Here is a 12,116-nt window from a genome sequence, read left to right as displayed (position 1 = left end):
ACACAATTAAGACACTGTCCTCAGTGAGAAGTGGGGTCACTAGGATGTGAAGACAGAGGGGGAAAGTCTCCTAAAAATTTCTAGGAACACATGTCCTTGGTGAGTTGTTATTACATCACACCCTCCACACCCAGGTTCCTCCCACAGGCCCAGCCCAGCCCCTGAGCATTCTGCTCCTTTCCTCTGCCCCTCCTGCTGGCCTCAACCCAACCCCTTATACACCCTCAGGGCATGCTGCACCTTTCTCCTCACTGTCAAGTCAGAGCAGCTGGAGGCAGATGACCAAGGTCACAGGCAAATTCCAAGCAGAGTGACTAGTAATTCAAAGTATATGACTAGTAAGGGGAAGCCTTCATCTAGGGAAAACCTGATGGTCAGTGACTCTTCAAGAATGGCCAGGCTCAGGGATATTCACTGTACTTAAAGATTATGAATGATCTACAACCGAATCAGTCCTTTAGTGATGGCCTGGGATATTGTAATTTATAATAAGAAACATATAGTTGGGCTGAAACCAGTTTGGCTCAATGGATAGAGCATCGGCTTGGAGATTGAAAGGTCCCAGGTTCGATTCCGGTCAAGGGCATGTGCCTTGATTGCGGGCACATCCCCATTGGGGGGTGTGCAGGAGGCAGCTGATCGATGACTCTCTCTCATTGATGTTTCTAACTCTCTATCTCTCTCCCTTCCTTTCTGTACAAAATCAATAAAATATATTAAAAAAAAAAAAAGAAAGAAACATATAGTTGGTCTTTGTCCATAGTTCCCAGCACAAAGCATCTAAAACCCTCGTAATTTCCTATATAGGAGCCACGAGGGGCATCTTTAGTCATAATATGATATTTATTTATAACAGGCCCCTTTAAACAACACCTTAATTTATGTCAATGAGGTAACTTTAAAAAAGCCGCTAACCATCACCGTGGTTTCAAGGGCTGGTGTGCCTGGCACAACAGTTGACATGCAATAAATATTTATTTAATGAGGAAATCAATAAACAGCTATTCAGACCCCACAGGAAACTAAGACATCTATAGGCCCTTAAAACAAGACGGTCTGACACGGTAAAAACACACATTTCACTTGAGTGTAGCAAACATCATTTTGTTTTTCAGCTCTCTAAAGAATGCTGTGCAAATGGCTGTGAGAATCTACCAGTTTTCAGCACCAAACCCGGACACATTCTCTTCCACGCGATCCGAGGGCTTTACTGTCTGAGGAGCTACCCAACAGTTACCTTGCTTACTTCCTTCAAGGCCCTTTTACAGACTTCATACTTTGGAGAGTCCTTAGGAGTTTTTTGGCAGATAGTCTGTAATAAAGTAAAAGAAGGAAAAAAAAATTAATTGACTGATTTTACTAAGTACGATAAAACCAATGCCCAGACATACCCTCTCACTCAGCAAATGTCACAATATTATGGGTGGATATGACGATGACATTAAAATCCAGTGACAAAAGCCACGAAATCGTCTCTACACACACAGAATCCAAGTGAATCCAGGAAATGGTGAAATAAGAGGATAGAGTTCAGAGGTGGATGAACCCGATTTCAAATCTGAACTCTGCCCCCTTACTCCCTATTTGATCTAGGGTAAGTCCTCTGTCTCTATAAGCCTCAGTTTCTTCATCTGTAAATTCAGAATAATGCCAGCTATGCCCCAGGTGGCTGCCAGGGTTAAATGATTACACATGTAAAGCGCTTTATGAGTGTCTGGAATACAGTAGGCCATCAATAAATGATAAAATCGCTTTCATTATCATCATCATAATAATCATCATTAGAAGTGAACTAATTTTGTATAGAACACGACTGAATAAAGATACCAAGGGAAAAAAGGCTGCTAAATTTTCTCTTGATATATTTATACTGCAATTTTTTTTGTGACGGTAAAATTGAGCTCAAAGAAAGTGAATTCAAGGTAAACTGAATTACACATAAGTTTTGAAACTAGACCTGATTCAAAACCAACAAAACTATTTCGAGTGTTAAAACTGTTCATCTCAATTAAGTTTAAATCATTTCAAAACACATTTAAATCTACAAATGAAGTAAAATTGAAGAGATAATGTTTGAAGTCCATTTAGATTCTGCCCCAGTGGCGAGACTCTCTCACAGGAGAAGAGATTAGGGCAGTGGGAATCAGGTGAAGGGGGAAGGTAGGTAGATCTAGCAAACCATTGGTACCTACGATGGCGGTAAGTACCAGGCCTACAAACCTGAGGTTGGGTGTCAGGATTGTTACATATGATGTGTCAGAAGAAACACAGACAGTGCCATCTGTGGGTTTATAGTCATGGTTCTCAAATGTTTTTGACTATGACCCACTGCAGAAAATACATTTAACATCATGACAGGTACCCATGCAAACAAAAATGAAACAAGGTTTTGTGTGTGTTTTTTAATAAAATAATACTTAACCACATTATCGACCGTGTACATGACATGTAGAGTATGTTCTATTTTTCCTTTTAAAAAGTGCTCATTTTCAAAAGTCAATTTTGTGGCAGACTAAGAAGAATGAAAATAGTTTTAAAAATACTGGCTTGTGCCTCCCTGAGAGGAGGCACCCTAAATTCATAATGTCTCTACACACTTCGATTTTATGTAAATGTGGTGCATAATGAATTTTCTAGGGAGAATGACTACAGCTTTACTCAGTACCTCAAAAAAAAAAAATTAGAGCCCACTGGACAATAAGGGCATTAAACCCCCATTATGGTATGTTAGATTTTGTTAGTCTCAATCTATTCAAGCAATTTTGCCAAAATTAAACAGAATATGAAAGGCTGAGAGATGGCAGTATATACAGAATCTAAGGAAACATGGCTAGAATGCAATTTCAGAAGAAGAAACAAACCTGAAAATTTGTAATACAAGAAAACTGACATTTAGAAAGCACCCATTTCTTATTTAAAATAGTAATGTTTGAAATATTTCCCGATACCCGTGGCTGGCAAACTGTGGCTCACGAGCCACATGCTGCTCTTTGGGCCTTGAGTGTGGCTCTTCCACAAAATATTACGGCCTGGGCAAGTCTATTTTGAATAAGTGGTGTAAGAAGAAGTTTAAGTTAAAAAATTTGGCTTTCAAAAGAAATTTCAATAGTTGTACTATTGCTATTTGGCTCTGTTGACTAATGAGTTTGCCGAACACTGCCCTATACAACTCAAAGTTTCATAAAATAGTTTTAGAAGTCACATAGTATAAATCCTGTTTTAATGACCTCATTACTGCTGATAAATCTTAGAGAAGAAAGCACAGCAACTGCTCCTTGAAGGTATCTTTGAGTAAGTCATAATCCTACATAATAAAACCATTATATGCAAATTGACCAAACAGCAGAATGACTGGTTGCTATGATGTGCACTGACCACCAAGGGGCAGATGCTCAACATAGGAGCCGCTCCCTGGTGGTCAATGCACTCCCACGGGGGGGAGAGGGGGGGAGGAGCACCACTCAGCCAGATAAGCCAGGTTCATGGCTGGAGAGCACAGCAGTGGTGGTGGGAGCCTTTCCCACATCTGTGAACCCCTTGGGGGATGTCCGTCTGCCAGCTTAGGTAGGGAGTGGGCCTACGCCAGCAGGCAGACATCCCCCGAAGGGTCCCAGACTGCGAGAGGGCGCAGGCTGGGATGATGACTGCCCTCCCCCCCCAGCCCCATGCACGAATGTCGTATGTCGAGCACCAGGCCTCTAGTATTAATATAACTCAGTACAAGCCTGTATACTATATTATTAATTTAGTCAACAAACACTGTCTATTGTCATACTTACCATTTACTATTTCATCCATTTTCATAGCAACTCCTGCAGGTACCCATTATTCTTATTTTCAGAATAAATTAAGCAATTTGCCTAAGATCACCTAGCCAGTGGCAGAGATAGAATTTGTGCCCAGATCTTACTCCAGAGCCACAGGACCTCACTGCACCAGGTTTATGAGTCAGAGTGCCTCCTGAGGAAACAGCGGTCCAAAAAGATTAAATGAATTGCCCAAGGTCAGAGGCCTCGTGGTTCAGCTAGAACCCAATCCAGGACTCCTGACTTCAAGAAGTCAATCATCTTCCCATTTCACAAAGTGTTGAGTGCGTGCTGTCATTTAAATCCTTCGGTGACCACACACACCTAACTTAAAGATGATTCCTAAAGATATTAGACAAAAGTGAGGCTTTCCAGCGGAATAGTACCTTCTCACTTAACCGGGGGATTTTATAGAGGGGTGATGCATCCATTTAAGTGGAAGAAGAAGAATTTCCTTAATTAGATTTACGGCACTACGGCTACCCTCAGGGGAAAGAGGCACCCAATCATGTCTTACGTCCATCAGCAGGGGAAGGCGAGTCACCCTCTGCATGGGGAGAATGAGGAAAGAGATCATGGGTAAGTTCCTGCAGTCTTCGTGGGACTCGATGCGTGACAGTACTTCCTTAAAAGATGGATTGGTGGCTCTGAGGGAAAATGAAGAAAGAAGAAACTTCAATATACAGCCTCCTCAAGTTAAGAATAATAAAGAAAAGGTAGTATAGGAAACTGTAATAATTTCAGATATTACCAACAATTTCTAAATATACAGAACATGAACACATAATTACATAGGTAAACATAGATGGCTTGTCTGCTTTTTATAGCCAAGACTGAATGTAAGATATGAGCCTAAGGTATGAACAATGAGATGAAAATGTCTGAGCTACAAATTTATAGACGTGGAAAGTAAACAAATGACAAGGCAATGGCATCGGAATGGTGAACGCATCAATTACAAATTAGTTTTAATTTGTAATAAAATTTGACAACAAAAACTGGTAAAACACTACCACAACATTTTCATTTCATTTTCTCACAATGAGGAGTTTTAAGTTTTCCTTCCTACTCACTTGAAAAATCTTTTAGAAAATTCACGGAAAAAAATCAAACTCTAAACCAGTTGCATCTTTAAATACCCAAGGTCCGTCCCCCACCTCCAAAGCGTATGGTTAAACAGAAAACTGACTATTGTCAGCAGTGTTTCTTCTCTCCCAGTGACAGCAAAACCAGTAAAATACTGCCACGGCATTTAGCAAGATACACTGACTATATACCATTTTATGGGAACCACCCATATATCTTTTAAGGAAGGTCAAGAGGGGATTCCAATAAGAATGGAGCCTCAGAAAGGTCCCGACTTGCCAAATAATAGACCTAGTATTTGGTAAAGACAGAAGTCAAGCCAAGGTCTTCTGACCTTCAGTGGGTGCCTTCACCCCTGCATCTCTCAGCTCACATCAGCCCCGGAGGAGCTGTGAGGAACTCTATTGTGACTGCAAGGAGGGGGCTGGGAAGGGGTGGTCCTGCAATGTAATCCCACATTGGAGGGCAAGGGAAGGGGCAGAGGGGCAAGAAGCAGCATAGTGACAATTGTGACCTGTTTAAACATTATATAAATATATATATATATATATATATATATATATATATATATATATATATATATATATATATATATATAAAACATACACACACACTGTATATATACTGAGTGGCCAGATTATTATGATCTCTGAACACATAATAATCTGGTCACTCAGTGTATATCCTATTTAATAAAAGGAGAATATACAAATTGACCCCTTGACCAGGAGTTCAACCAGCAGGCAGGCTAGCCAATCATCTATGTCTTCTTCCCCTGGACTGGCCGGATCCCACCCATGCACAAATTCATGCACCGGGCCTCTAATACACACACACACACACACACACACATACACACACTGAGTGACCAGATTATCATGCGTTCAGCGATCATAATAATCTGACCACTCAGTGTATATAGAGTAAGGTGACCAGATCGTCCCGCTTTTGGCGGGACAGTCCCGATTTTCAACAATTTTTTCTGTGTCCTACGGCATTTAAAAAAAAAAAAGTCCCGATTTTTGGAAAGATTGGAGAGAATGGAAAGATTCTTTGCAAAAATCGGGACTTTTTTAAAACACCGTGGGACGCAGGAAAAATTGTTAAAAATCGGGAATGTCCCACCAAAAGCAGGATGATCTGGTCACCTTAATATAGAGGCCCAGTGCACGAAATTTGTGCTTTTGGGAGGTGGGGGTCCGAACCTGGCCTGCACCTCTCACATCTGGGAGCACTCAGATAATATCTGACTGATGGCTTAGGCCCACTCCCTGTGTGGGGAGCGGGCCTAAGCTGTCAGTCGGACATCCTTAGCATTGCCAGAGGTGGGAGAGGCTCCCACCGTCACCACTGTGCTTGCCAACAATGAGCCCGGCTTTGGCTGAGGGTACTGACCACCAAGGGGCAGCTCCTGTGTTGAGCGTCTACACCCTACGGTCAGTGTGCATCATAGTGACAGGTCATTCTATCATTTGGTAGATTAGCCTTTTATTAAATGGGATATTTTGCCCTAGCCAGCGTGGCTCAGTGGATAGAGCATCAGCCTTCAGACTGAAGGGTCTCAGGTTCAATTCCAGTGAAGGGCACATTTCTGGATTGCAGGCTACATCCTTAGGGCCCTGATTGGGGGCTCCTGTGGGAGGCAACCAATTGAAATGTCTCTCTCACATCAATGTTTCTCTCTCTCTGTCTCTCCCCCTCCCTTCCACTCTCTCTAAAAATCAATTAAAAAAATATCTTCACTGAGGATATCCTCGGGCCTTGTGATAAACAAGGCCCCCAAATTTGATTATTTGGTTCAAGTCTGCTAAAAATAAATTAGGAAATACCCAGAATAGCAAATCAAAAAAAATGTTACAGCAATGTTTTAATTTCATTTTCTCACAATGAGGAGTTTTAAGTTTTCCTTCCTACTCGCTTGGAAAGATTTTTAGAAAGTTCAAGGAAAAAAAAATTAAACCCCAAGCCAGTTGCATCTTTAAATAGCCAGTTACAACCCCACCTCCAGAGTCTGACTCAGTAGTTTGGGATGAACCCTGGGCTTTGTTTTTCGCTTGTTCTCAGATTCCCAGGAGCTTCCAAAGTGAAGGTGAAGGTGAATGTCACTGTCCTAAATGTAAATTTACACCAACCGTACACAGCTTCTGTGAACCCGGGCCCTTGTGTCGAGGTGAAAGCTCAGTTGATGGTTTCATTAAGCTAATGTCAAGAAAACTTCAATTTTTTTTTTCTTTCTAAAGATATATTTTATTGATTTTTTTTTACAGAGAGGAAAGGGGAGGAATGGAGAGTTAGAAACATTGATCAGCTGCCTCCTGCACACCTCCTACTGGGGATGTGCCCGCAACCAAGATACATGACCTTGACCAGAATCGCACCTGGGACCTTTCAGCCCATAGGCCAACGCTCTATCCACTGAGCCAAATCAGGGCAAAACCTCAATTCTTAGAGTTACATAATGCACAGTAGTTCCTATTCCCTTTTTTAAAAATCGTGCAAAATACTGAAAACAAAATGAAATTCAGCTCCAATTTAAGGCTTTGTTTTCGAATAGGTATGCAACTTGCATTTTCTAACAGTTACAGAGCAACCTTTGCATCAGCAGGGGTTGGGGTAGGGGTGGGGGTGATAGGAAAAATGAGGGGTGTGATTTTGTCCCCAAGAAGTATTCAGCAATGCCTGTAGGCATTTGGCTTGCCACACTGGGGTGAGAGACAGAGGCAGGGGATCCTGTGGAACATGCTACATGGGCAGCACGCAGGACAGTCCCCACAACAAAGAGTTATCCAGCCCCAAATGTCAGGAGTGCCAACAAACCCTGCTTTGTACTGAAAACCTCATCTGGAGCTGGCGGCTGGATTTCCCACCCTATACAAGAGCTACATGAGGACACGGAGAGGGAAGGGGCAGACCAGCCCTTCTCACCAGCCAGGGGCTGTTTCTCCAGGCAGCCTTGAGGTGATGACTCATCACCAACCCTTGATAGGTCTCACACACTGCAGAGAAGCTGGCCACAGTCCCAAGCCAAGGTCGAAAAATGCCACAACTCCCAGTGGGGGAATGATCACAGCCAGCAACCCCCAAGCTGAGTCTACAGCAATGCACAAATGCAGCTACTTGTGACAAACAAGCCCCCCCCCCCCCCAAAATAGGACAATACAGACATTACTGAACAACTACTGACTCTCTCATGGATAGAGATGGAATTTACCACACCAAAACTTACAGCCACCCAAGTAGGACAAAGAGGAAAGGTGTGGAGAGAAGTTTAAAGCTTAATTGTTTGTTTCATAATTCAAGTCTTTAAGAACTCCCTCCCTCCCCGTGGTTTCTTTCAGACCTTTGCTTCTCAGGTAACCCAAAGGGGAAATCAGCAGTTCCTACAAACAACTTAATAGAAACAGAGCTGTCCTTTGAATGGAAGATTAGAGTCCTAGAGAAAACTGGATCCTGGCACTAACTATTCAGCCTCCTCAAAAACTCTCTCTTGGCCTCAGGCAAACTACTTAATGGCCAGTTAAAGTCTTAGAGAAGGGGAGGGGAAGGTTGGAATAATCATCACAACAATTAAAAACAAAAACAAGGAAAACAACGAACTATCTACACTAATCAAAGAGAAAGAGGCCAATTGACCTGCATGACACCCACAAGCCAATCAGGAGTATGCAAATTAACCCAATAAAGATGGTGGGTTAATTTGCATATGCAGATACTGAGTGGCTGGGGGTGGGACTAAGGCATTCTGCACTGACCCAGCTGCTCCGGGCCTCTGGGCAGCATGGGAAGGTGGAAAGGCAGCTCCAGGCCAGAGCAAAGGTAGGCTGGCAGCCAGGGGAAGGAAGGCCCATTCTTGCACGAATCTTCGTGCATCGGGCCTCTAGTAATTTCATAATTACTTTAAAGAGAAAATTCTCGAGAGACTAGATTTTTCTACTAGGACACACTCACCCTGAAACCAAAACTCTTAAACATCTGTCCCTGGGATATAGCCCATCTATTAGAAATAACTGTCCCATGAGGGCCTAATCATTTTCCCCAAAAATGCAATGAAGGCAAAATCAATAATTTCTAACGCTGACTTCTGGAACAGTTACAAGGGAAATTTTGTTTTCAATCGGTTCTTTAGCATCAAGCATGTCAGTCACTGCCCCTTACCAGTTAGCTGGCCGGACTCCATCACACAAAATTGATTTAAGAGATTAATTAATTTCAATCAATGAGAGCTATTAAAACAAGGCCGGATAATTAAAACTGTACTTTTAACATAGCTTACAACAATTTCTGCAGTGTTCGCTGTTGGTAGACTTCGTTTGTACAGTATTTCACATATGGGTCAAATGTGGATGCCGTGTGCTTTTCCACAATGTCACTTATGTCATCTATGAAGATATTATTCTGATGTCTTGCTTCCAACTCCATAAAGAATCTGAAAGAAAAACAAAAAACACAAAGAAAAGCATTTACACTTTCTTCCATATGCTTTAATAACAGATTATCTCATGTGATGCTTTTATGCAGGGTTTGAAAATATCAACAGTACCAGTACCAACTCAAAAAAACAGAAGCCAAAAACTATAAAAATCCTCTACATTTAAAGCTGTCATATTCATATCTTATAACTTCAAGTAGTCAGTTTTACAACACTGATAATCCAGTTCATTTCTACACTTTCAGGTATATTTTAGAATATACATATTTCACCATTTTTCAAGAATGCCCTATATATTGGAGGAAGAAGAACAGACTGATGCTTGCATATTTTATTATGCTGAAAAGCATATGAGTACAACATCTGACTAAGTACTTTAAAACCAAGCATGAAATAAACTTAATTCTATATATCCTTTCTCTCTAAATAAAAGAAATTATGATATTTTAAATCTAATGTTATGTATGACACTCAGTGTCTTCATAAATTAGTTAGGTTGCAATTTCAGGTTGCCAGACTTAAGAGTGAGTATGTATTTGTATATGCATATGTTGTGTCCAGTTCAGTTAAAATTAAATTTCTGATAAATAATGAGTAATTTTTCAAAAAACTATGTGTCAAGTATTGCCTGGGTATCTTGTGTTTTATCTGGCAACCAGAGGTTGCATCCAATGTTAACAGAACATCAAAATCAGGTATTTGACATAGCTTTCCACCCAGGGCTGCTGCCCAAAATGTGGTCCATGGACCAGCCACATTGGTGTCATCTAAGAGCACATCAGAAATGCACAACCTCATCACCCACTTCCACTAATCTGGACCTGCATTTTAGCAAGATCTCCAGATGACTCGAGTGAATCCTAAAATTATAGAACTTCCCTGGAGCCCACTTACTGTCCAAATTTAGAATGGTAGGAAAATCCATTAGAAATAACTATCCCATAAGGACCTAATAATCATTTCCCCAAAGAATGTCGTGAAGGCAACATTAACAGTAATTTCTAATGATTTCTTCTGGAACAGTGAAACAAGGGACATTTCGTTTTCAATAAATTCTTTAGCACTTAGCATATCATTCACTGTTCCTTACTAGTCAGCTGGCTCCATCACATAAAATTCAAGACAGTGAATGAGACAACAGAAATGTATACAAGATAATAGTAAATAGGGTCTAACATTTCCTCACATTTCTATCTCCGTTATTTTCATACAAAATCCTGGCATTCAGGAATAAAACAAAAAGACTTTAAGAAGCTTTGTTTTTATATATTTACATGTACATAAAACTCATTTTATTATAGTATGAACTGTATTATCAGCTTGTCATCATTATCTATTTTTTGAAGATTCTGTAAGAGCTTAAAGACAAATCCATTTGAACTTCCTAGAACAGCCAAATCATTATATACTTTGAGGAAGCCCCTACATTTGTATTTCCTTTAAAAATGACTTAGAAAAAATGATCAATCTAAATCCCAGCCACAGATTATAATTGGCCTCCTCACCCAAACCCCTGGTTTAAAATAGCAAAAGGGAAAACTTTGCTGGACTATTCGCCTTTCCTTTCAGTGGTATCGGGGTTAATATTCACAATCCTTAGTAGCCCAGACAACACACCGGAAGACTCCAAAACCCAGTCAACAGCTTCATATTACTTTGTCAGGACTGAGTCTTTTAATATTCAAATAAAATAACCCCCGACTGGAGAGTTTCAGCAATTTCAAAAACAAACACTCCAACCTCCAAAACAAAGCTATGTTTCTTAAATGATATTTTCTATACAGACAGATCTCCGACTTAAAGGAAGTTAAGATATATTCGAAGATAAGAATGATAGACAAAGATGACAGAGAAAGATAACATTCTTACGTATAACACAAAATTCTTACACTCAGGGCAGGGGGTGTCCCTCAGCTTGGCCTGTGCCCTCGTGCAGTCTGGGAGCCCTTGGGGGATGTCCAACCGGTGCTGCTATGTTCACCAGCCGTGGGCTGGGCTTCTGGCTGAGCAGCGCTCCCCCTGTGGGAGCACACTGACCACCAGGGGGCAGCTCCTGCCTTGAGGGTCTGACTCCTGGTGGTCAGTATGTGTCAAAGTGACCGATCATTTGCCATTCGGTCAGATTTGCATATTAGGGTTTTATTATATAGGATGTGCATAAGGGTGTTGGTGGTAGGTTTTTAATTACATGAACTATATATATATATATGTTTTATTGAGGTAAAAAATACATAACATGAAATTGGCCATTTTAACGTGTACAATTCAATGGTGTTAATTACATTTACAATGTTGTGCAACCACATTGATCTATTTCTAAATTACTTTCATCACCCTAAACAGAAAGGCTACACCTATTAAGCAATAACTCCCATTTCCCTCTCTCCCCAGTCTCTGACAACCTGTAACCTACCTTATGTTTCCATGAATGTGACTATTCTAGATACCGTGTTTCCCCGAAAATAAGACATCCTCCGAAAATAAGACCTAGCGCATGGAAAGATAAGACATCCCCTGAAAATAAGACCTAGTGCAACTTTGGGAGAAAAAATTAATATAAGACACTGTCTTATTTTCGGGGAAACAGGGTAGTTCATATACGTGGAATCATAATATTTGTGCTTTTTGTCTGGCTTATTTCATTTAGTGTAATGTTTTCTTTTTAAAAAAAAATATATTTTCATTGATTTCTGAGAGAAAGGGAGAGGGAGAGAGAGATAGAAAAGTCAATAATGAAGGAGAATCATCTATCGGCTGCCCCCTGCATTCCCTACAGTGGGGTTCAAGCCTACAAC

At 40.8% G+C, this 12,116-nt stretch overlaps 1 protein-coding gene across 2 annotated transcripts in view; it reads right to left on the bottom strand.

Annotated features, from left to right (window-relative positions):
- The window catches only part of ARHGEF26 (Rho guanine nucleotide exchange factor 26), a 120,115-nt gene that overhangs the window by 36,985 nt on the left and 71,014 nt on the right, over positions 1-12,116 (bottom strand). For both annotated transcript variants that reach the window (XM_084873853.1, XM_084873854.1), the window contains 3 exons: positions 9,166-9,318; positions 4,324-4,453; positions 1,238-1,312 (listed from right to left, as the gene is read on the bottom strand). In XM_084873853.1, coding sequence (XP_084729979.1) covers positions 1,238-1,312; positions 4,324-4,453; positions 9,166-9,318 — 358 coding nt within the window. The remainder of the gene's footprint in view (positions 1-1,237; positions 1,313-4,323; positions 4,454-9,165; positions 9,319-12,116) is intronic.

Source organism: Pipistrellus hanaki, assembly GCF_964339955.1.
Source record: "Pipistrellus hanaki genome assembly, chromosome: 2".
Lineage (NCBI taxonomy): Eukaryota > Metazoa > Chordata > Mammalia > Chiroptera > Vespertilionidae > Pipistrellus > Pipistrellus hanaki.
This window is presented reverse-complemented; position numbering and strand designations above follow the sequence as displayed.